The sequence below is a fragment of the Pezoporus occidentalis genome, unplaced genomic scaffold (assembly GCF_034315485.1).
Source record: "Pezoporus occidentalis ecotype Australia unplaced genomic scaffold, CSIRO_AGI_Poc_V1 ctg28, whole genome shotgun sequence".
NCBI lineage: Eukaryota > Metazoa > Chordata > Aves > Psittaciformes > Psittacidae > Pezoporus > Pezoporus occidentalis.
In genome coordinates this window covers 2,064,244-2,090,982 of record NW_026914718.1, presented here as the reverse complement: position 1 = coordinate 2,090,982, position 26,739 = coordinate 2,064,244, and the positions used below count along the sequence as shown (strand labels likewise).

The 26,739-nt window shown below is 39.0% G+C and overlaps 1 protein-coding gene across 6 annotated transcripts in view; it reads left to right on the top strand.

Annotated features, from left to right (window-relative positions):
- The window catches only part of CNTNAP2 (contactin associated protein 2), a 1,014,729-nt gene that overhangs the window by 828,367 nt on the left and 159,623 nt on the right, over window positions 1–26,739 (top strand). For all 6 annotated transcript variants that reach the window (XM_062625371.1, XM_062625372.1, XM_062625373.1 and 3 more), the window contains one exon: window positions 8,344–8,500. In XM_062625371.1, coding sequence (XP_062481355.1) covers window positions 8,344–8,500 — 157 coding nt within the window. The remainder of the gene's footprint in view (window positions 1–8,343; window positions 8,501–26,739) is intronic.

Sequence of the window (26,739 nt, the reverse complement as noted above, 5' to 3'; positions counted from 1 at the left end):
ATGACAGTTCTCCCTCCTGATCTTTTTTATAGGCTGCTAATTCTGAAAGAAAAGTCATCTTTGCTTAGATTTTTGTGGATCCAGGCTATGAAAGTTTAAGAAGCAGTTGTCACATTAAAACAAAGTTACAGGCTCAATAACCAGGAGTATCCCTGTTGCCTTAGTGAAAAGGTGCTTTAACCAAGTGTTTAGTATCTAGGATATGATTCTGTATTTGCTGCTTTATATTTTGAAATTATATATTTAATATAGACATCTGATATTATGTCTATTATATATACATATATGAAATCTGTTCCTTGAAAAATTATCAGGCAGACATACCGGCACATGAGAACGCTTTCGTGCACTGAAGAACATGATAGTAGCCATCACTACCATGAATGTGAGGCATGAGCACCAGCAAGCAGGCATTAGTTCTTTTTCTCAAACACTCAGAGAAGTTTCTTTCCTGTCTTTATTGAACATAGATTAGAAAATTTAGGCTGTTCCCAGGCCAGTATTTATGATCGACACGTAACTGAAGCCCAAGAGGTACAGTGAGGACTGATCACAGCAGTCTTCTCTTTGACGATATGTAGGAGAACCAGGGCTCCTGGCTGGGCATCTAAATACCTCATTTCTAGTTCCTGATACTGAAAGTCATGGAAGTTCTTCTAGTTTGGGTTATGGATGATGGTTATCCTTGCCTCCCCTGCAAAAGGCACTGCTTTATGGCTGTGGAAGAAAAGGACAGGTATTAATTCCTAGGTGCTCTTAAGAAAACAGTGAATAGGGTGTGTTATATTATCTTTACTGAGATTTGGACAGAAAAGGGTAGGCCCCACTATCTGTTGTAAATAGTTCAATAGACCTCAACTAAACCCTACTTAATTGAGTATTGTCTTTTAAATGTTTCCAGGTAAAATCATCAGCAGTATTTTATGTGCTTTTCATAGAATCATCAAATCAAAGAACGGGTTGGGTTGGAAAGGACCTTATGAGCACGCAGCTCCAACCCCCTGCCATGGGCAGGGACACCTTTCACTAGACCATGTCGCCCAAGGCTCTGTCCAACCCGACCTTGAACACTGCCAGGGATGGAGCATTCACCACTTCTCTGGACAATCTTTGCCAGTGCCTCACCACTCTCACAGTAAAGAACTTCTTCCTTATATCTAACCTGAACTTTATATGTTTAAGTTTAAACCCATCACCCCTTATCCTATTGCTGCCAGTCCCTGATGAAGAATCCTTTTCCAGCATCCTTGTAGCCTCCTTCAGGTACTGGAAGGCTACAGTGTTTTTCATTTTCTGTTAAAATCTTAACTATTTTCATTTGTAGATTACTTTTGAAGTATGCCATAATTCTGAGCATCTTAAAAAGAAAAAACCCACCACTTTCTAGGTGCTGTTGCATTAAAATGACTTGGCCATGAATTTTGACATCAAATTATATCAATTCTTACATTAAAAAGGAAGCTGAGAATTTATGTATTTCAGGGTTCTCTTTCTGAGCAGACTTAAAATCTTGAATTGTCACAAAGTTTACTTTTTTTTTTTTTGCAAATAAATAGTACTGACAAATATACCAGCCAGCTCAATGCATTTGTAAGGAAAATGAATGCCCCATGCTAGTCATAATAAAAAAGAGTTTATTGGATACTAGCACTATGACAACAGAACTAAAACGGATGCAAACACCTACAGTATGGAAGTTGTCATAAATAAAGGTTTACGAAACCAAAGGTCATATTTCCATTAACTCACAAGCAGCTCTAAATTAGGTAGTCCCAGTTTTCTGTCGGGGCCCAGAGTTCTTTTCCTCTGTTTTGCTTTTGCTGGTTTGGTTTTGAATCTCTGTTTTCTGCCCCAATTTTCCAAGGTGCTCAAATTCACCATTTATGTTGCTGTGAGGGTTTCACTAATCTAACTCTCAGTCATTAGTAGAATGATAACCACTGATGCAACTCTTTTCATAAATATTAAGCACTGCTTATTATACCTTTCCTCGTTGACTACAAAGAAAAAGGATTTATCTGTTAATGAACTTACAATAACAACATAAGAATTTACTTTAAAATGGCCTATGCAATTCATGTGTATATATTGCCCAGCGCAATGGAGGGGATTAAACCATGACAAAGGGCAAGAAGCATTACTGAAAAAAATTGAAAACCAGGAAAATATTAATCAAAAGAAAACCAGTCTAGATGCTATCACAAATAGATATTATATGTTAATTGTCATTTTATCTTAAAAGGCTCATTTAAGAAGTCACTGTCTGCATGGGTACTTTAATGGAAATCTGAAAACATGGCCTGCCAGCCAGACTCTTCTCTTAGCTCTGTTCTCTCAGTTCCAAATAATTCATCCTTCTGGGTGATCAGTTAAACTGCCACAGGCTTCTTCACAGCCTACCTGGGGTGCAAACAGGAGTGGAGTCTGCTCTGCAGTTGGGCATCTTAGGTAGGAGTTGCTGCTGTTGTCTTGAAGCTCTCAGCACCTGCAGGTTCAGTCTAGGTGGGCGCTTCCAAGACACAAGGCAGGGGATGGCAAACCTGCAGTGTCTGATCAGCTTCAGATTGGTCTAAGCATGTACATAATAATAAAGATGAGCAAAATAAAATCAGCATGTCACAGATGGAGTGACACACTGAAGTCATAAGAGAGAAGTAGCAATAAGTTTATTGATATGAAGCCGTGATTTAACAAAGTTCAGTGGTAGATGTGACAGTGATTTAACGAGATATGATGGTGACATGCACTTGATTTACTGCATAGGGGACAGGGTCTCTCTTCAGGGAGACCCTCCTATTGAGTTATGAGATTCTGAGAGGACACCCTTGCATTCTAAGCTCCTTTCTGAGAGGAGTTTAGGTGCAGCTCGGTCCAGACTTGGTCAATGATTTATGTCTAAAGGATTATATCATAGAATCATAGAAGGGTTTGGAAAGGGACCTTAGAGATCATCTAGTTCCACACAACTGCCACAGACAATGACACATTCCACTAGACCAGGTTCCTCAAAGCCCCTTCGAACCTGACCTTTGAATACTTCCAGGAATGAGGCAAAATGTGCACAATCAATCCTTTGTATCACTTAGCTAAGATTTCAAAGTTTCAGCGCACTTATTCCCAATTCACTTACCAAGTGTCTGACATGATGAGGAATCTCTCAACCTTGAGAAGCACCCCTACTCAAGGGGAGATTGTGGCATGCGGCTTGCTGCCATGCAGGAGAGCTCAACAGACCTTAGGCTGTCCACTATTTATGGAGTAAGATAACTGATTGTCAGTCATATTTGCATACTGACTACAGATCGTCCTTTCTTCAGACTTGGCTTGAGTAGGACTTTACCCAGCACTATAGTTACAAGGGCACATTGCTGAGATTAGCCCTTTGTTGTTGTGTTGTTATCTGTCTCCCCCAAATCCACTTTGAGGTGGTGCAGCCATCACAACTAGGCGCATCCATTACAACCACCACTGGCTGTTACCACGTGAGTAGGGTTACAGGAAATAAAGGGGAGAAGGTGGAACACACTGTCACACCACCAGGCAAACTAGGTCAACAAAGTCTACCCATCTTTGACACCCTTGACTTTAAGAATCCTAAAGTGGAATATGTGGATGTACTTAATGCATGAGTGACATCAAACCACGTTTACTTACTTTTTCCAAATACTGAGTCCTAAAAGCTGAGAAAAATGGCTCGCAACGTTCATAAAAATGATTTGACCTGAATGGAATACGTACTGCTGATGGTATAAGGAAAAGATATGGCAATAAGCAGCAAGGTGAAAGCCATGAAGCGCACAGCCACATTAGCATGCTGAACTTTTCAAACAGTGACACAATTATTCTTTCAGTGCCTGTTTCTTCAACGCAATATCAGATAGAATTCCTTCACAGGCTTTAATGAACCATGAAATCAAGTTAGCCTTCTGTGAGACTAAAGGTACTGTATGTTATAGTATAGCTTAATGCAAAATACACGTGTTAGGAATATATTTCATTCCAAAAAATGAAGAATTATACCTGCCTTTTCACATGTGCAGACTGACTTTTTTTGAAGTATTGTCTTTAATTTCATCATTGTGTATTATCCTTGGGAAATAGCTTTCATTTCATTTCACCTGTGATTAATTTAGGCTCCCAAAATTGTAGTACCTTTGTGAAAGATATCTTGGGGCCTATTCTGCTGATAGAAAGAACTGGGAAATTAATTCAACCTGTGATGGCTTAAGCTGTTCCATTAACAAATAAGTGAACAAAAGAATCTTTTCTGAAAATAATAGTTATGCACCTAGTGTGATCGTTGTGGACATTTCTTAGTATTTATTCTGGAATCTGTAATACTAATGGATGACTGGAATGGTCCCATTTACAAAATAACAGCCAAATAAAAAGAGTTCAATTCAAAGCTGTGCAGTCCAGTAAATTATCACCTGTGTACTTGCAGGGGAACAGCTGAAAGTAGTCATTAAAGGTAGGCAGCGTCCCCAGTGAGCAGTTTTCACAAGTCTTTTTTCCAGAGGTTCTGGCTTCAGTTTGCAAGTGTTTCTGGCTTTTCTGACCCAGAGAGAGCTCAGGAAAACTTCCTGACAGGCTGAAGCAGGATAATTTTATCCAGAGCAGGTTGTAGCTTGCTTTGATTCCATCAGATGCTGAAGGAATATATAGGCTCAGAAAGGAATTAGGCAAATTCCTGGGCAGTGGATCTGTAAACAGCCACTAACAGGAATGGGCAGAAATATGCCCTCTAGCATGCTTAGCGCCCTGAATGGATGATGGGGGAGTGCAAAAACAACCAACCACAAGTAGCAGCAAAACTCAGCTCTTGTCTCTAAATACTGGCTCCCATTGCCCCTGTCAGGTGAGATGGGCTGTGTTCATAGCAGTATCAATTTCTGTTGCTATTTCCAAAGTAAGTGCTGAGAATGGGAAAGAGCTGGGACAGAGAGCCAAGGGAAGAGCCTTGGATGGTCACCACTGTTGCTCCTTTGTTTCCAGAAGTTATAAAAGGTGCATAAGAGTAATTGCTGGAGTGGAGAGCAACCTCCTCCCTTTCAGCAGAAGCAACACATTTGCAGTCATCCTTCAGTAGCCATGGGAGTCAGCCAGGCTTTGCAGATCCTTCTTGCAAGAAGTGCTGTCTTTTACTGAAGGAAGAATGAAGAGATTGGAGGAAGTTTCTATGGGGAGGCGATGGTGAATGAAAGAGAAGCATTTAGCTTCTCCAGGTAGTTTACAAATATGAAATACATCATCAGCCCTCTGATGGCTCTATTGTGAATGGAGTTTCCTGAATGCAGGGTGTCATGGAGAATCGGCCCACTTTATTCAGCTCCCTAATCTGAGTTCTCATGGTATTGTGGCTTCAGATATTTGTGCTGAACAGTTTTGAAATAACAGCCCTAAAAGGGTGAAAGTAATGCCATTTTAATTAGTTGCATTTAAAAAGAATAAAACCAATTGGTTTTATTAAGTCGGTAGAACATAAAGTGTGCTTTTTAAAGTTAGACATTTTGAGACTGTTCACCTACATTAGAAATAAATATATTATTGACTGTTAAGAGTTCTGTTCATGCTACGTTAACTTTAGCTGGGTGTGTTTTTACATTAAATGAAATGGTTCACACAAAGATACATTTAGGAGATGAAAAAGGAATCACTTTTTTATGACGCTCAGAGATCTGTGAGACTACAAAATAATTCCCATAGTCCTTTCTCCTGAAAGTTCTATAGGGGCGGAGCAGTTCTTGATAGAAAACACTTATGATCAGGTTCTTTACATACTTTGACTGAATAACTGCAAATGTAATGGGCTAATATTGCACATCGACTCAAAACCTTGTATTTTGCATTAATTTTAACCGAAGTCCAGCGCTGCAAAGCCATTGCAACCACTGTTAACTGTAATGAATGTAAATTGTTAGAGGCATTTTTGTGTGTGTGAGGGAGACCCAAATCACTAAAAATATGGATTGAATCTGATGTTCTGGCCATACTTGTATGCCCACATGCTTCATTAAAATAAGCTCAGCCTTCTGCCCTTAGAAGACTGTTGTCACACCATAGCTATTAACTTAGTCTGTAAACTTAATGAACCTCCTAAAACCTGGATATCTGTTGTCCATTTTCCTGGTATCCATAATCTTAGTTGGGTACCATCATTACTTTTCTGCTAAGTCACTGAGTAATAAACACACAACAGCTTGCAAGTAGCTTCTTTTCAAGAAGGGACATGGAAAGGCATCCTGGTCATAACTCAGTATATATAAACTTCTTGCAGCAGCCCTCAAAGGAGAGATGGGTTTTGCACAAAAAAGTACTCCTGCATCAAGACTTGATTCTAATCAAAATCCCAAGGGAGGCAGAAATTTTCTCTCCTGTTACTTCTTCTTATGATGCTGTTTGTCCACAGAAGCTTGGGGAAAAACAGTCAGTCAATGACAACAACAAAAAAAAGCTACCTCATGACTCAAAATTTGATCCTATAAAGAAAGGTAACTTCAAAATGAGAAAAATTATACAGTAGGAGCTTCAGATATCATTAATGCTGTAGTTGGATCCTGTATCTGTCATTCATTCACTGTAGAATTTACCCTTTACATGCTTATTAAATAATCTTTAAGAAGCCAGGGCTATGTATTCTCATACCAGATGAATTGTACTGCAGGTTGGCAGTGCTACTGCAGCATTCACATGGCACACTCTTCTGACTTGCAGTACTTAGTTCCATGATAATCAGAAGCTAAAATGACCAGTTTAGGGTCCAGAATCAAGTCTCATACTATTACCATACCCACTGCATTAGCACTACAGCTGAATATCATACTGTGCAGCATAGGAGCAGCTTGTAAAACCTTTAGCCACCACAAATTTTTCACACTGTTGTATTTTCAATAGTGTCATTTTATATGATGTTTAACAACTCAGAAGCATTGAACAACACAAGTGTTTTCAGAGAGCTGTCCCCTTTTGAGGTTTGGTGGCTTTTAACATGTGTCTCCATCTCTGGAATTTACTTTGGAGTTCTGTGTGAGTTACTTTCAAAATATGTCTGGGTTAAATAGATATATGGTCTAGATGATGAAATCTTATAATGAAATGGCTATTTTTAGGATTATGGATGTCATTTTTTGGAGATGTGCGAGATGCTCGATCAGAAGATAATGAAAAGTAGAATAGCTATTATGTAAGGTTTTACTCGTAAAATTTATCATATTCCATGCAAATAGCTTCATTTGATTTAATGAGGAAACACTGGCAGCGGAAACACTGGCAGCAATTACATGAGGGGAAAAAGGCGTTTTAAAGAAACATGTTTATAGGCTGAGTTCAGTCACGTTTTCCAAATGTGAAAAATCACTGAGATAAGTACATTGAGATTGATTGAGTTATTCACTTGGGTTTGAAGTTAAGCTCAGACTTAAGTGTTTTGCTTCAACTGGAGGAATAAAAAGAAACTTTCCAGTCAGGGTGATTTTCCAAATTAGAAATAGGGGGGATTTGTTTGTTTATTTCCACATAAGAGGCTTAGTTAGTCCAAAAGCATTAGAAATAAACTTGGGCCGGTATATGAAAATAACTAAGATACAGACCCAGTGCCAAGAAATATGATTATATCAAAGTTCAGATCACCTTTGCTCAAGTATTAAATTGTATCTATCTATCTATCTACCAATCTGTGTATCTCTCTCTATATATATATGAATACACATGCACACACATTTTTTTTTTAAAGGGTTAATATGCTTTTGGAGTATGGTAATCATAGAATCATAGACTGGTTAGGGTTGGAAAGGACCTTAAGATATCTCTTCATGCATTCCTTTGGACCAGCTGGAGAGAGCGTGATGAACATGTTTGTTTTCCAGTGAAGAGAGATTAATTTTCAATTAAAAGCTGTTACTAAAAAAGAGAGAGAGAAAAAAAGAAAATGAATGCACCTTTCTGTGCAGCATTTGTGGTCTGCTATTGAATAATCCATCTGATAGCTTACTGTATGAATTTGAAAGTAATTGAAAAGAATTATGGAAACCTGCCCACATATTTTCATTATCTAAACTGAGAACAATTAAAAAGCTAAACAAAGAGCATACAAGATAAAAAATACTTCATTAATTTCAATCCTTATAAATTGCATGAATACAGAATGGAGAATGTGTTTTGTTTACCCGGATAGGTCCTTTGAATTGCTCAGTATCAGTGACTGCGTTTGTTTGCCAGGAGTGCAGTAGGGCTGTCCAGTTACGTGCTGTTAACATCTGCGTATTAAACATCTGAGCCCAAATAGTGCATTGTGGAGCTCTACCTCACTGATGCATCGTAACTTTGCATTTTCATTCCTTGCAGAAGGGAATCCATACACCTGGTGGGTTGGCAAAGCCAATGAGAAGCACTACTACTGGGGCGGATCAGGACCTGGCATTCAAAAATGTGCCTGTGGCATTGAACGCAACTGTACAGATCCCAAATACTACTGCAACTGTGATGCTGACTATAAGCAATGGTGAGTGGCTTACCATTCTCACCAAGGGTGAGAATGACCAGAATCTCTTTTAACTTTAGAACACTGCCATTATTTTGAATGTCTTTTGTTTACATATGTCCTCTCTTGACAAAGAACAAGGTCAAAATGTATCATTTCAGTTTTATTCACAGTACCTGTGACTGTCAAATATAAGGAACATATTTATGTTTTCAAGTCAACTGAGCTGTAGAAAAGAATGCTACAATTGGAAAGTCAAGTCCCAGTAGGAAAGGTCAGCGTTTTGGCTACCCATGCAACTTTGTTTCCATCATTGAATCAGAATGCTTTGGGTTGGAAGGGACCTTAAAGCTCATATAGTTCCAACCCCCTGCCCCAGGCAGGAACACCTTCCACTAGAGCAGGTTGCTCCAAGCCCCGTCCAACCTGGTCTTGAACACTGCCAGGGATGGGGCAGCCACAGCTACTCTGGGCACCCTGTGCCAGCGCCTCACCAGCCTCATAGTAGGCATTTTTTTCCTAACATCTATTCTAAATCTACTTAGGCTTTAGAGAGTATTATGGAATTAGGCTCTGTATTCCAGAGAAAGCTACTGCACTTTGGATGAGATAGTTAAATATTCATTGGCCTGTTGGTTGAGAATATAGCCCTTTTGGGATGAGACAGTGAGAATTGGTTCTGGTTTCTTCTCTAATAGTTATTGATTCATCCCAGGTAGAACAATTGTAACAGAGGGACTGAGGAAGCCCTGTCTGAGAGTATTTTACAGCCTGGTAACAGAGGCAGTCTGCTGTGAGGTTAATTGATGGGTGTTTAAACCCATTCAGGCAGAAAAGAGAATTAAAGCTGCATCTCTGATATTCCTCGTAACAATGAACCTACTGTGTATAGCTTGTCACCATTTTGTGTAAGACCCTGTCTGTGCTCTTAAAACGCTTCCTGTATAAGCTTTAACTGTTTGTGTCTCTTTTGTCATGAGGGGCAGCATTGTATTTTACAGGGTATGCAATGTTCAGTGGCCACCTGGAACCATACTGTGTGAACTCTTTGCCCGTTAATAGCAACCTGTTAGTAATTGAATCAATACTGGTTCATTTTGTGTTAATTGAGAAATTCATACAGCTATTAATATAGAGCTATAGTACTTTAATAGTATGCAAGGGATTTAAAAGGAAAACCAAAAAGTGTAGGGAATGACAGAACAGGTTGGAAGGGACCTCAGAGTTCATCTAGTCCAAAGCACCTGCTCAAGGAGGTCCACCTATAGACAGTTGCCCAGGACCAGGTCTATACAGCTCTAGAATATCTCCAAGGATGGAGACTCTGCAGCTACCCTGGGCAACCTATGACAGTGCTTGGTCACCCCCATAGTAAAGAAGTATTTCTTGGGGTTCAGAAAAAAAACTCCTGTGTTTGAGTTTGTGCCCCTTGTCTCTGGTGCTGGGCACCACTGAAAAGAACGTGGCTGTCCTCTTTGCACCCTCCCTTCAGGTATGTAGAGACGTTGATGAGATCCCCCTGAGCCTTCTCTTCTCCAGGCTGAATAGTCCCAGCTCTCTCAGCCTTTCGTCATAGGAGAGCTGTTCATTGGGCTCTAGTAATTTCATTTCTCTCTTGTACTGGTGGGCTCAGAACTGGCCACAGTACTGCAGTGTGGCCTCACCAGTGCTGAGCAGAGGGACAGGATCTCCTCCCTCAAACCACTGACAGCACTTTGCCTAAGGCAGCCCAGGATACCATTGGCCTTCTTGGCCACAAGGGCACATTGCTGGCTCATGTTCAACCTGGCATCCAGCAGGACTCCCAGGACCTTTTCTGCCAACTTGCTTCCCAGCCCCAAGCATGTTCTGAAGCAGGGGGTTGTTTTTCCCCATCTGCAAGACTTCACACTGCTCTCTGTTGAACTTCATGATACTTCTGTAAGCCCATTTCTCCATCTTGTCAAGGTCCCTCTGCATGGCAGCACAACCCTCTGGCATATCAGCCACTTCTCCCAGTTCAATGTCATCCAGAAGAATGAAGTATGAAAAATACAGAATTATAGCAATAAGGGAAATCTTCCAGGCCCTGCAAAAGTGATAGATTAGGATATGGGAAATCAAACATTGCTATAGGCATTGCCATGCTAAGCTCCGACATTGTGAGGAAATGCTGTTAGCTACAATCTGGGCAAATTATAGTACAACACAGAAATAGGGAAGTCAGTATTATACACAGAGGAATCAGACACGGTGACACACTTCAGAGCTAGAATTATATAGTGAAGAATATAGAGGGCCTACAAGAGTGCTGGAGAGGGCATTTGGCATCAGGGACTGTAGTGATGGGACAGGGGGTAACAGGTTTAAACTTAAACAGGGGAAGTTCAGGTTAGACATAAGGCAGAAGTTCTTTAATGTGAGGGTAGTGAGGCCCTGGCACAGGTTGCCCAGAGAAGTGGTGAATGCCTCATCCCTGGCAGTGTTAAAGGCCAGGCTGGACAGAGCCTTGGGTAGCATGGGCTAGAGTGAAGTGTCCTTGCTCATTGCAGCGGGTTCGAATGAGATGATCTTATGGGCCCTTCCAACCCTAACCAAACTGTGATACTATGACTGACTCAATAGTGTGTGGCAGGGGGGAGGTAGGTTTGGTTCTCTGCCAAATTGGTAACAGTAAAAGGAAGGCACTGTAATAATAATTAAGATAATGGCAGAATTAGGAGTACTTACGGTTTTCATTGCTTGAGGCACTGGATGTATATCCATGAATAATAGTCTCTATACCATATGTTGACTCTTTTAAGTTGAGGGCAATACATAAGGGAAATACCCCTGACTTTTGATCTCTTCTTGTGCCTACTTTAAGAGTCACAGATGATAATCTAATAAACAACATTCACTCAATATTACTTTTCTGTAATCTCTACTCTCCTTAATATGTACGGAGATTATATGGAATCTATCAATAAATACAATAATATAATTATTAGATTTTTTTTACTATCTAAAATAAGATGGCTGTCACAATAGATACATAGTTTTTACTCAGAACATCAACGAGAAGACATTTATACAGTTTCTCTGGATAGATATCAGGGTTTGGGTTTTTTTTGCTGGAAACTTCTATGTATTACATGACAATATATGACAAATAGTTATACAACTGGATATTATATTTTAATCTGTGGTGTTTGTAAAGGAGATTTTGTTCAAGATTCATTTTTGCAGTATCTAGCCCATTCCAAAGCCATCCCTTTTGGGTTTTGCATTTATTTTTACGGAGACAGAGTGGGGAGAAGGCAGTAGCTAGAGCAACTACTACATTACAAAAAGTAAAGAAGTAAAACAGAAAAAGAAGTTTGCTGAGGGGAATTGTGGGAATGAAAAGTGAAGAAGAAGGGAGAGATTCAGTGCGGAGATTCAGATTTTGAAGTGCAAGGCACTCAGTTTAAAGGAGATTGGGGAGCCGCTGAAGAGTGGGTCAGGCAGAATCAAAGTGGTGCACTGTGAGTAGAATATAGTTCACAATTTTTATTGTAGAAGTCAGAAATTGTGTTAGAAATGAAGAAAGGAAATGCAGTTTGATGAATGAGCTCATAGTGAAGGCAGGAGAATGCTCCCCTGGAGAAGTGGATTCTAACTTTGCCTCTGGAACCACATTCCTGTGTGATGCTTGCCAAGTTTCATAAGCCATTTCTTCACAGAGCAGTCATGAGTTTTATCTTAATTTTCTGGGTACCTAAGTGGAAACCCAGAGGTCCAGTTTGTGGAAACACCAAAAGTTCACAGCTGACCTGGAATAAGTGATCACTCTGTCTAAAACAGAACCTGATTCTCAAGAGAAGCCCGTGTTGTTGCTGCAATGTAAATATAAAGTAATCCTTTTTGTCATGATAAAGAAACAGAAACACATGTGGGAAGAGCTTCACCCAGAGCAATCCTGCCAAAATGAACCTTAGTCCCAAATTATCCATGATTTATGTCCAAAATCAAAGTTAATTTACAAGTGAATCAGATTATTTAAAAAAGATTACTTTTGCTTGCTAAGAAAGATCATTTATTAAAGATGATGTGGTTGACATTCAAAGTCAGATTGCGTCAGCTTTGAGAGAATGAGCTGTATTGAGGCTGCTGATATTATTAGCAAGAAATTCTCTGGGTTGCTGTTAAAGAAAACCTTTAAATGAGCAATTTTAGGTAAAATATAAGGCTTTAAAAAAAAAAAGAAAAAACAAACAAAAAACAACCCAAAACAAACCCCAAATCAACCACTGCCTTATTTGAATAAAAGTATTATTACCATTTCTGCAGTTCCTTAACAAAGGGCTGGCATTGTAGAGATAGACAAACTGTACCAGTTAAGTAGTAAATGTAGAGATCTGCAAAGAAATGTTGATTCTACTCTCGTTTGACCCTAAGGTCAGTTAAACACCCAGATTGGCCAAAGTTTCTGCACCCCAAGCTCCTTCCTTTTTCTTACATAGCAGCCGCAGTACGTGAGAAGACATTATGTGGTGCTTGGATTTACTTGGCATAAGATGCCCCAAAAGTTTCTTATGCCAGAAGTTTCTTATGCCAAAAGACGGCATCAGAAACTCTTTCCTTTAACGCTGCATTGTGAAGTTGCGCTTCAGGTTACAAAGTAGAGAGCATGGGCTTCACTGCTGACTGTTGATGTGACTTGTAATCTTTCAAGAACTATTTGGTAGCCCTAAGGATGATCAGAAGGGGTTAAGGTGAATTTTGAAGATTAACAGTGGTTTAGACACTTACAGGAAATGAGCAGTAAAAACAGAAGGAGGGAGCTTCATTTTGTTGTTTGTCCTCATTTGCCACTGTTTGGAAATCAACATTTCTTTCTCCTGAGCCTGCAAAAGTACTTTATTTGTGTGAGGTGTTTGCCAGAACACTGCAGGATACATCACCCCTTCACAACTCGTCTCCTACAATGGGGATTTCAGAAGAAAGTTTCAGGTCATGGGAAAAGACAGTGGAACGGGGCTCAGATTGACATGAGTTGTTTGAGTGACAAGAATATGTGTGGATGTTGAAATGCCAACCTGGGGCTGTGACAATGACAGATAGGTCATTTGTAGCCAGATTTAAGAAGATATTAAACGCTTCTAGAGCTATCAGTAGACTTCAAGGCTTAAGTATAGTGTGTACTAATCCCATTGAAATCACTCATACTTCAGTTCCTGACTCCCTTAGCCGTGTTTGAAACTATGTCAGTCCTGTAACTTTTTGCATTCTTAGTAACAGAGCTGCTGATGCAGAGAGAACTAGTTACATGACACTTGGCTTCTCCTGTCCTTCATTAGAAGCTGTTAACAGTCTCATTGGATATTTTTTTTTCCATCCAGGCAGTGGCTGGAGTTTCCACTGTGGTGTTATGTGATAGGAATTGACGAGGTTATACACTCTCTGTGAAAAGCAAAAACAAAACTGGGAATTTACCCTTGGCTCTACTTGATTACATTTGGATTAAATTGACTTACTATTTATAGCATTATGTAGAGAAATCTTAAAGAAGTAAAAGGGATTAAATGTGATGTGCCTGTGAAAGAACTTGGACTATAGAAGCTGCAGTGAGGAACATGCATGAATATAAGCATCCAATATATATGAAGAATTTCCAACCAAACAGATTGACTGCATATAGAAATCAAGTATCTATATAATGTTGCCATATGTTTAAGCAGTATCTGTCAAAACAGACATTTTTGCTAAAATAGGGGCCTGTATTTAACATGAAAACCTACTGGTTTGTATTACATGAAACCGGAAAAGAAGCAAAACCCAGATAATTATCTGGTAAGATTTGTGGTATCCTACTGTTTTGCCCAGCATCTGCAAAACACAGTGAATCTCTGTGTCCTGGAAATTGAGGAAATCTTGTAGAATTAGGCTGCACCACTTTGAAAACTGTAGTTGAACGTTTTTGCAGAGCTTAAAGGCCATCTTTTGAAATGTAAGTCCTGGAAACCCAATTAGTAATTGTGGTTTCTGTTATAACTGTAGGCAGTAATTACATCTGTTCACTCTGTAAAAGCTGAACTATCAAAACGTCTTTTCTAGTTATGCTGAAAGAATGCACTAGTTTTGTGGGCGAAGGCTGTGAAGCTTACCAGCAACAACAACTTGCATTACTTCATGTGGTTGTTTCTCTTGTGCTCTTACAAATCCGGACAGCTCTTTGCAGGTTTTCAGGGTTACCTTTCAGAGTTCCTCTGTACATTGACATTGGCACCCAGCGTTAAGGTAATTCCAGTCAATCAAAATTTAGCACCATGACAGTAAGCAATGGCACAGAATAAAAATCTGCATGGAAAGGATCACTAAACACAAAGTCAAGCATTCAGACCTTAGGAAACGTAATACAGCCTGTGCTACTTCTTTTCCAGTGATTGACAGATGTGGTCTGAAACTTTTAGCAGCAGGAAAGCAGATAGCCAGAAGCCAGGGAGATCATTCCTACTGGTTATAGTTTGGCCATTAAAACTACTCTAGTAGAGAAAAGGGTCAAGTAACTGGGAATTAAATAGGCTGCTGCCTGCACTGCATTTCTCAGCTGTGCTCATCAGCTCTAACTGGTGTGCAATTTTTAAACAGAGTTTGCATGCCAAAATATGTAAGACCTTCCTGTTATGTGAATTCTGTCCTCTTTTTTATAACCTGGTCTGTATTTTCATTTATAGAAACTGTATATACCTTGTGTTTCTCCATTATACATCCCTATTTTCTGCTTCTCACACAAGAGAAGGCTGAATGTTTATGTTACTGATAACAGCAGTTTAAGAGTTTAGGAGATGGAAGTGATAAAGTGGAGAGATGAGCTCCATCCAGCACTTGGTCATGCTACAGATATGCTAAGCCTTTCAAATTCTCCTTTAATCATGCCTTAGCAGCGCCGTAGGACTCCAGTCGCAGACCACGGTTCTATTAGGCTAGGTTGTCTACACACACAAAAGGACTTTTATTTCCTCAGAGTCCATACCATCATTAAATACGTGCGTAAGATGAAGGTGAGTGATGCAAAATTTAATTTGAGGGCATGTGAAAGGCCTAGCATCTCTTGCACTGTAAGTGGTCAGGCTTACTGTGTTTATGTAGACTGAAGGACAATACCTGCAGCCCTACAGTTACCCCTAATGTTTGTGTTGTATTGGTAATGCATAGCCCACAGCTCTAGTCCAGGATCTGAGCAAACCCGGGATCACCTAGCTTGCTTTTTAGAGATGTTCCACGCAAGTACTGAGAACAGCCATGTGTATGTAGCTCATGGGACTTGATAGATTTGCAGCCCGAACTAATACAGGCTGAGAGCATTAAGAGTTTTGGGATTTAATGAATCATGAAACTTTCAAACATTACTCCTGTTTTCTGTCTTTTCTCTTCTGTATTATTCACCTTTGGGACTGGATTGCAGCCTTGTTTATAACGAGCTGATACTACTTGGTGTTTAGCTATTATCTCACTCATTAACATTAAATAAAGTGTTTCCTTTTATGCTTGTGCTTTGGTCACTCACGTTAGTGATCAGACAGCTGGGGAAACGAGTCTTAGCTTTCTCCAAAACTGAAAACACAAGAAAAAGTGATATGACATGAAATAACTGTTCGGCAGGCTGCCTTATCTTCCTTAAAATGGCACCTTCTTACTTGGTGTTATATATCAGTCCTGCGTGCTCAATTTTTGCAGTTACTATGATTTTTCATCCCACAAGCAATGCGAAACTAGCATAGCTAAGAATGGGAAAATGTATCTTTCTGCATCATAAGCAGAGTCCTTTACCTTGCTGCATATGTAAAAACAATTGAGCTCTAGCAACCCACTAGGAATGAAGATGATTCCCATTTGACTTCACATTCATTCGTCATTCAGTGCTAACAAGAACGAATGAACCTAAAGGGATGAATGATGGCAAGATGTTAGTGGTTGGGCTTGATGATCTAGGTCCTTTTCAACCTAGTTTATTCTGTGATTCTATGTTACCTGTGTTTATTATTTGCTATGTTAATCACTGTAAGGCAAAAAGTGTGCATCCTGCTGCCGACCTCATCTCTGAGTGTTGGTGTTGAGGTTTTCCTGTGTTCCAGCTGACCTCAGTTCCAGCCAGTTCCATAGCTTTTTAAGCTACAGAATCACTCAACAGCAGCTCTAAAAAAAATTCTGTCAGAATTAGGTATCTGTAACTATTACTCTCAGGGATATTCTTGCTGTTGTTAGAAGCACCATTCTAAGAAATTTGTGAGAGGCTGATGAATTATCAGGTGAAAATGCAGATATATGATTTTTTTTTTCTACCATACAGATGATTTAAAAAATAATTCCCAGCTTATTCATATTGGTTTTGTTATTAAACTTCATGATTAGGGTAAGTCACAAATGAGGCAACCAAGAACAAAAATGTCTGCTCTGTCTTGCCTAGAAACATAGTCTGAATGAAAAGCTTATGGTCTCAGCTTTAAAGTCAATGACCTTACTGTTGCAGCTTGTCAGGTAAGGGCAGAGTACACTGAGCACTGTGCTCTGCAGAACTTCCAGCTGCCAGTTGTTTTCTCCTCCTCCTCCTCCTTTTATTTGTGTGCTAACTTAAAGAGTAATGACTCTGCCCTCAGTGCAGTCCTATGAAGATGAATTCACCCTAGTGCTGACCAGCCCAATGTATTTCACTCAATACCTGACACTGAAGAGAGTGCTTTGCCTTTCTTCTTAAATTGTTGGACTTCCCTGCCTTTTTTGTTTCTGAATCAGTGCAGTCCTGTGTAGAAGACCTCTAAAATCTGTGATAACCTATGTTATAAGGCAGATGAAGACTGCAGAGCGTGCTTGGCTGTTAGTACTATTAGCAGTCATATTGTAGCTGAAACAGTTGCAAGGGAGTCCATCAAGCTGAAGATATTAAGCCTTCAGTGTAAACAAAAGGTTATGTGTTTTCATTGATTGTTCTTTGGTGTACCAGCATATATATATATACATACATATTTGTGTGTGTATAGTTATATATGGATATGTATACCAGTATATATATACACACACATATGCATATACATATAAATATATCAGTATGTGTAGCTATATATATGTACACATATAGATATGCATATACATATGTATAGACATACACATATGGAACAGGATGTAATTGGAAGTAATTCCTGGAGACAAGAAGTAACTGGGGGGGGGGGGGGGAGGAGGAGGGAAGAGGGAGGGACAGGGAAGAGGAAACCTAGTAGCCTTTAAGGTACACTTTTCCATCAGGTCCCAGACTTGATGGGGAGATTTTCTTCAGAGCCACTTATCAAATACCATGCCAGTTCATCACTCAGGTAGCTGCACAACGTCAGCATTTAGAGGAAGAATCATTTTTTTGTCCTTTTCTCATTTTGCCCAGCAGATTCTTAGCACTGAAAAAGATGTGATAAAAAGGACAAAAATGCTATATGCATACTGCATTATTTTCTTTTACAGAGGAAGGTTTCTAGCACAGTCTATGATAAACACTCAAAGCAATGCAGTAACCTCTCCTGAAGCCTGCAAATTAGGCAGTAAAGGCCACAGTTCTAACATCAAAATGAAAAGGAGAAACTATTAGATTTTGTTCTGTAGTTAAACTTGTAGAAGTTTAAATTCTATAAAGGGTTCTAACCTCATGGGCCAGGTCAGGTTTTGTCTTAGTTACCATTCATGTCTCCTTCCTGTTTGGTTTTGTGGGTTTTTCTGTGTGCTGAATAATCAATGAATGCCCTGAGCTTTTCCAAATTCCCACATATCTGTAATTAATCATGGGTAGACATTTTGTCACGCTCTCAACACCCCCCACCCCATAATTCTCCAGCTATGTTTCTTTCCTCTGCCCTCTGTTCATGCGCAGAATACTATAGTGAAGAAAATTAGTAAATGTAGGAAGTGGAATCCCTGGAGAGCCCTCAAAGTTTATAAGAGCTGTCTGAGTATGCATTGGAGACTTTGTAAATCTGGTCCAAGGTAATTTGTTGCATTTTTAGCTCATGTTGTTTTCATCAGTGTTTAAATTGGCATAAAAATACTACATGGATTCTTAATGCTAAAAGTGTGTCTATACGAGCAAACTAGCTGATGGGATTCAGGTAGCTGTTTTGTCTCTTCATATTACGCTGAAGAAATGTTTTACTGGGAATAAATGGTTCTATCCAAAACAATACCTCGGGATAGCTAATAACGCGTATTCCCTTACTTTATCACAGATACTCTGCTTTGCTTTTGCTCAAGTGGAAGTTGTTTGTAAAATTATGTTAAAGTATGCAGATTGAGGGAAACAAAATCTTTCTTGAGTTATGAGTTGGGGTTGTTGCTTAAATATGTTATACAATTAAATATATAATACAATTATACTGTTGCCTTTAGCGAAGTACCTGAGTGTATATATGTTTATTTATAGAAGTTGGTAAAGAGAAAGTAGAGCCAAATGAAAGGCAAGAAACAGCAAATTTCCAAGCAAGCAGGCAAATATAAAGATAGTAAAATCTGCTGACAGTGTTAGAAAATGTGATGAAGAAAAAAACCCAGCAAATATAAAAAACTATGATGCAGAACTTGTCATTGAAAAAGTGTAAGTGAATTAGCAGGTTTTATTGCTATCAAACAGGAAAGTTTGAAATGCTATCACTAAACATGTAATCTCATGTCTAAAACCAGTTATTTGCTGGGTATGATATAGAATGTCCTAATAACATGTAATGGTCAACAGTTTGACTGTTAACACATTTTGTAAAAGAGTATGAATTTAAGTATCCTATGTCAACTCTAAGGTACTTTTCATATTCCCGTATTTCCTGAAAGAAAACTATATCAGAAAGGTTTCATAAGAAATCTAATAAGATTCCTAATAAGGAATCAAATCCAAACTCCTAATTCACACAGCACGTTTACATTTAATGCTCTTAAAACTGACATTATTTCCTGCAGCTATTTTCTTCAGTAAAACAGCCCAGAACAAGAAATGCTTGACATTAAAAGCAGAGAAACTGAGTTCCTTTAAGGACCATGAAAAAAGCCAACAAAATAGATAACATCAACTGATGCAGTCCTTTGAATCAAGATAACAGATAGATGATGGCAAAAGTGAGCAGATAGCTCAGAAATATCAGTTATTAGCTCTTCTTATTATCCCTTTATTAACTTTTAATACTATCCCTTTATTAATTTTTAATAATACCCCTTTATTAACTTTTAAATTACCATATATGTTGATTGTGAAGCAGAACAGACCTAAAGGGTAAACAGGAAATAACGCCATCTTCTGTTCTGAAAGCTGGAGAAAAGCAAAACGATGTTTGGAATAAAGATAAACCTTGACTTGCTTAACTCTGAGGTGACAACTGAGGAGACTGACCTGGGCAGCAAAAGCTGAAGTTGACTAAATACTTTTGCTAAAGAGAGATTAATTCAGAGGCTCTCTGAGGGTGGTTAGTTTTTGCACTATACTCACGTCTACATACACACACTCATCAGATCACAGAGTAATTGAGTCTGGAAGTGGCTTCCAGGGATCCTCTAGTCTGATTTACTGCTCAGGGTCAATGGAATGTCTGAGTTCTGAACACTCCAAGGAAGGACATCCCAAAATCTGTATTTTGAAATGATCTCTAATAATATAGACTATATGGATTCAATTCAACGGAAAACAGCTTTATCCAAATAACAGCATATTCAAAGCATTATGAGGTTAATTCCATTTCTCATCAGTGGCACTAGAAATGCATCATTAGCGTACAGAATGCAATTCCCCATGATTGGAGAACATTATGGAGAGGCAGGCTCCAGGGCTGAAGATGTTAAGGGAGATTTTATCAGCACTGCTGCATGCTATTGCTTGTTTAGAAAAGGAATCACCAGTAAAACTGCAGAGAATGAAAACTGACTCTTCATCATCATTTTGTGTTTCTTGGGGAACTGCATCTATGGGGTTTTTTAAATCTGTGATGTCATTTCCATCTCTTCTATCAATCTGGACACTATGTAACTTCGGTTGCTACAGCAGATACCTTTGTCACCTTTACACATAAATATCCTCAGTTTGTTCTTGCCTAAAATATCACAAACATCTGGTTTGACAGTAAGGCCCGTCATCTGCAGAAACTACAAATTATTACTTGGTAGGCACTTAGGTGGGGGCTAGCACATATATTTATACTTACTAAGGATTTATAAGGATAGTAGAAGCACTGTCTACTATCATTCAGGATTTCCTGGAAAACGAGGTGGCTAACTATATTTCAAGGATTCTGAACACAAACCCATAAATAATGCATAATAGAACTTCCAGAATGCATACTGACTTGTATTTTAATAGCAGCTCCCTAGAAGAGACCTGATCTCAAGGAAATACAAGTTTCATGGAGGTACTAACCATTTAGTCTTCTATTTGTTAAACCTTTCTAACACGAAAGAGAAATGGGGAGAGGGAGTCAGTTGCAAGTCTTGTCACAGCGTAAATCGAATGATGAAAACTGGAGGCTGCCCCTGTGCACACAGTGGGAAAGTATTTGGAATTTGCATTACGTGTATGTTTTCTTTCTGGGGGAGAAACTAAAGCAAAAACAAGAAAACAAAAAAAATTATTTTTGTGATCTCAAGGGTATTTTTTGAAAAGAGTCAATTGGCCACTTCCTGCTTCCTCCTGTTGTTGATCTGGAATGAGCATTATCCCATCATTCAAGAAACATAAAACTTATTATTTCTGGTAACATTAATTTTGGGGGTATTTTTACATGTTTCTTTAATGACTACTGAAGGTTCAGCTAAGCAGTTATTCAGCTGTTCCAGAGTTCAGCAAATCAGTTGATCTTTTAAACATATCCCTACTTCACTTTCTTAACTTTCTTAAAGATCTTCTAGCAATCTGCTTCTGATTTTTATAGCACCTCATGATTCTGATACTTCAGTTTCTGCTTCCAGTGTATTAATGCTTGCAAATGACAACTTTGTATAAATCCTCAAAGGCTCAGTATAAATTCATAGAATTGTAGAACACCGGGTTGGAAGGGACTTCAAGGATCTTCTGATTCATCCTTCCTAGGTAGATGTCCCACCATGCTGTCCAGCCAAATCTTAAGTGTCCAGTGTTGGACAGAATGGTATAGCTAAGGTGAATGTGTGACAAAAGGGCCCCTGCTCACATGCTTGTCCTGAGTAGCACCTCTTATTGCCACTACCCACAGCAGGGTGATGGAGCAGGCGGACTGTTGTTCTGATCCTACAGGATATTTCTTCTATTCTTATGCTTTTCAGAAGGCTTTTGGTAAGGCTTATTTGCTCAGCCATGCGTCTTGTCCATGGAGCCAGTCTTTGCAGGGTATTATGGGCACAAATAGTTGGAGTTAGCAGTAGCTTATTTGTCTCTCCGTTGTTTTTTATTTCCCATGTGCTAAAATGTATAGTACCATTTTCTCTAAAAATACATTGAGGTAAACATGAATGAAGAAGAAATATTTATGCTAGCACCCACGGGAGCTACTGTGAAGAAAATTACCTTCCTTCCCCCAGATAAAACCAGTACAGATGTGATCAGATCTTGCAGAAGACTGGGTGATAAGGCTGCCTGAAATAGCAGAGAACTGTCCTCAGTGACTTCAGCCTCTCCTGCATTGGATCTGCAGTCTTTGCTTGCAGGTAGAAGTGATAAGTCTTCTTGGTATGCCTACAACTATTAGGCAACTTTTATCTCATAGATTTGTTTTAAGGCAAGAAACATCTGCAGTAAACTACATTTAAGCCATCAGAAAATACATTGACATTTGGCAAATTAAAATACTTGTTCCATTAAAATGCAGCACAACGTAGTCAAGGCTCTCAGTGCACCAGCTGCAAATACTTTGGGCCTGTGGACCCAAAGTGCTACATTTTAATTTCTGTCTTCACCTAATGCTGATAAAAATGCTGCAGCCTGAAAGAGCAGAGAAGCACAACCCAGTTGCTTCAGGGTCACTTTCTGCATAGGATCTAGCCAGGATTGCTTGGAGTCCTGAAAAACACCATTCTTACGGATGAGGGGGGGATCTTGGGACTTATTATTCACTCCGTCATCAGCCTCCTTTGGCCATGACCATATTGGCACAGATTCTTAGAAACGCATGCCCCAGAGCCTTTTCAGTTGACACAGTCAGGGCTGTAACAGCTCACTATGTAGCTAAAAGTGTTGGAGGGGTTCATCAAGTATTATGCTAGGAAAAGACAGGCTCAGCTCAGAGGGAATTGCCTTAGGAAATGAACGGTGAGTTCTGCTAGGTTTGCTTTGGTCTTTTGTTGTGGAGAAAGTGGTGATGTGTAATATAAAGAGAGCTGAGCTCAAAGGCTAACAAGAAGGATAATGGAAATCCATCAGAGCAATAAAGTGGAGCGATCTGGCTAATGAATAGGTCACTAATCCTATATAAGTGTGGTCAACAAAATGCTAAGTACTTGATGTGCTACACTTTGCAGTCAGTACAGCAAAACAGATTTTTCTAAACAAGAGCATGTACATTTGGCCTAATATTTAGCAAGAAGTATAGCATGCCATAACTTCCCTGTAGCTCAAGTCCTAATCTTGGTCACTCAGTTGTCTCATAGTGCTGTGAGAGAATCCCTACAGCCCCACGGAACACAGCTGCATCTGGAGGTGGCACAGTTGTACACTACACAAGAATACAGTATTTCAAAACCTCACTAAGTACCTTGTTTAGTATCCTTTCTCACATCCTCTGTTAGCGTAATACATGTGCGGATATACACACACACAGACAAGAGGTGAGGGTATCATAAAATCATTTGAAAAGCCATAAAGAGATTAACCTATAGATAAAGTTGCGTATCATTGCAGAACAAGGTCATCTGTCTCTTTAGAGAAAGCACTGAAAGGGAAACCTAATTGAAATCAATTCTGAGAGATGTATGTGCATGTTTACAAGCGAGGGAAGTGGCAAGTATCCATGTTTGGTTGTGCTTTATTGCAAAGTGTTTCTATAATGAAAAAAGACATTTGTTAATTACTTCCATGCTGCAACATCGCTTTAAATGTGCTTGAATATCTTGGCACATTCATTTTCAGATAATTATTTCTGATGAATGGTGGCACCCATTTGTAGAGAGATATTTAATTCTTTTTCTAACTAGAGAACTTTCATGATAATGGACCCCACTTTCCTTCCTTAGTAGATGTAGCAACATCATGCATTATGTTTATGGCGCAATTTGCAGATAATAGTTTGCAGTGTTTTGTGGGATTTTGGGGTTTGGGTTTTGGTTCTTGGTTTTTAGCAATGGCTGTTACAAATTTCTTCTTCCATTTGGCTTTGCCATGGCTTGGTGTTTGAAAGTGCTGTTTCTTCCCCATCTCCTTACCAGTTCCAGAATAAATTAAGAGGTCTCAAGCTTTCAAAGGTCAAACAAAACAAATGATGATGACATCAAAAAAGCACAAACCTGATGTCTTCACTGTATTGAGAGATGTTTTTAAGCAGTTAGGGAAAAGCAAAGTTTGTTTCAGACCACTTTGACTAATAATTTTACAGTTAGAAACAATTTTTCTATTTATCAGGTAAGCAGAAAGAAAAATAATGTAGGATCACTGATTCCAACTCTGGCCAGCAGTAGGTTAATAAATCCTCTTACTGAGCAAGCATCTACATATGTACAAACTGTATGTTACACAATAAAGACTAAATAACTCTGGTGATCTACTGGGAGAAATGCCCCTTTGAGAGAGGCATCACTGTTGTGGGTTTGCCTTCTTCCACACACCCACGGAAGTAAAATGGGAAGCAATCTTCTGGGGCTGAGACTTGAGACAAAGTTAAAGTACAATGCGATAGTTACCTCTAAGGATTGACAGAAAACTGAGGTCTTCTGAGAAGAGACAGTCATGTCTTGTTCCATAAATACACAATATTTCAAGAATGAGAACTGATCATAGATAGAGGAAGTAAGATGTGGTCATGGTTAACGTTTGAGTTCAGTCAGTACCAAAAACCTATTGAAAAAGAGGCTCAAATACCTAAGTTTTCTTAAAAATCAGTACAGACTTGTTTGGGGCCTTTACAGAAAGGAAATAAATAGCTCGATAGTAATTTCTCTAGGAATCCTACTTTTAATAGTATATGACATTACTTGTTTTCCCATCTTTTGTCTTTTTATTAGCTTCATAGTTTATTATTTAGTAAAAGGATGCTAGTATGCTTATTTTCCATGTGATGGCTAGCAAGGAACGTAATTTTTCTGTGTCTTCCAAAATATCACGTAGATACAGAAGTAGGATAAGTGTAATTTTTTACACAGAGCAGAATCCAGCACTGCTGAATACAACATTTTTCATGTCAGACAGCTTTATGCTTACTAATAACCTCTATTTTACAGAAGCCCAAATGTAAGGCTAAAAGAGCTCAGATATCATCTGTATTAAGCATAAACAAGCCCAAATGAAAGAGGAGTTTGGCATGAAAAGACAAAGGGAAGGATAACCATGAAAAATGCTTACCAGGAGATGTAAATTTGGGAGGCAGAATCGACTTACTTAGAGAGTCATTGAATCCTAGAATCGTTCAGGTTGGAAAAACCCTGTAAGATCATGAAGTCCAACCCTTAACCTAGCACTGCCAAATCCACCACTAAACCATGGCTCTAAGCACCATATCTACATGTCTTTTAAACTCCTTCAGGGACAATGACTCAACCACTTCCCTGGGCAGCCTGTTCCAGTGCCTGACAATCCTTGTGGTGAAGAAATTTTTCTTAATATCCAGTTCAGGCCTCTCCCAGTGCAACTTGAGGTCATTTCCGCTTTCCTGTTGCCTGTTAGTTGGGAGAAGAGACCAACAACCCACCTTGCATCCTCCTTTAAGGCATTTGTAGAAAGCCATAAGGTTTCCTCAGAACCTCGTTTTCTCCAGACTGTTTCCCCCCACCCCAGGTACCTCAGACATTCCTCATCACACTTGTGCTCCAGGCCCTTCACCAGCTCCATTGCCCTTCTCTGGACATACTTATCATATGTATGATTTTGTAAGGTTTCCTAATCAAGTAATGTTCCAAGGAGTGATCAACCTAGATTTTTTTTCCCAAAGTATTTGGTGTCATATCTATACAAGCAACTGAAAAGGTAAGCTAAATCACAGCACCGTTATGTTCCCAATGGTCCTTTTCTGTGAAGTGTAGATTGCTTTCAGTAGATGTGATGTAAGGATGAACACTACAGGAAGTACCAGTGGAAGGGTAGGAGCAATGGTAGCTGTTTGTATAGTTGGGTTTCACTGAGATTTTCTAGGTGCAGGAAGTCCCGTACTTCATTAAGTTTTCTGGACCAAATTCAACACTAAGTTATGCACTTTAGTACCCTATTGAACTCAACAGGCATATAGGGGCTGAAGTCAGCATTAACTATAGGCATCTGTTATTTTGTCATGCCATACTCAGTTATTTTTATTTAGCTCTTTCAGTCATATGAAATAAAACTGTCAAAGTTGTCAAGAACTCCAAGAAATGAAGTCTCTGAGCTGCTGCTCTGAGATTTTTAATATTTCTTCCAATACAGATCTTTGTGCCTTAAAAATCCTGCCAGAAGCACATTTGCTCTGCTAGTTTGGTAGGCCAAGGTCCAAAGGCTTGTGGATAGTTAGAATGGACTATTTATTAGTTAGATAGTCTAATAAGAAATGAACTATCTATCTATAGATATAGATCTACATATAGATATCGATGTATTTTTATATCTTCACAATTAGACTAGAATTCATCACTTATCTGCAGAGATCTTGGAATAGGCTATTCAGTAGTGTAGATACGAAAAACACACATTCCATTAGGTAACTACTTCTAAGTGTGCACACAGAAAATGTTACCATTGCTATAGTGCAATCAGATGTACAAAAATGGAATGAAAAATGCTTGGGGCTTTAAATCAGAGAATTTTGGAAGCAGCTGGCAGTATTCAGTACAGTCCTTCTGGATTTTCTTCCCTTGGAGCTGAAGCAGCCTGTGATTTCATGGGAATTTCCAGTACGTGTGAATGGATCATGGAAGGAATACAGATTTCTCTTTGTCAAGGTGATAATGAAGAAAGGTGTTTAACTTTTGGGGGCATGTTGCGTAGCTGAATGGATCATTTAGTTTATTGTCCTTTGTTTGATTACACCTGTTGAGAACAGGGTTTTCTCATGTTTTTGTCAGAAAGCATTTTAAACTTTCTAAGGTTGACTTGAAAATTTTTAGGCATTGCGAATTGCAGGTTATTTTCAAGTTTCCTTTATTAACTGTTATTTTTC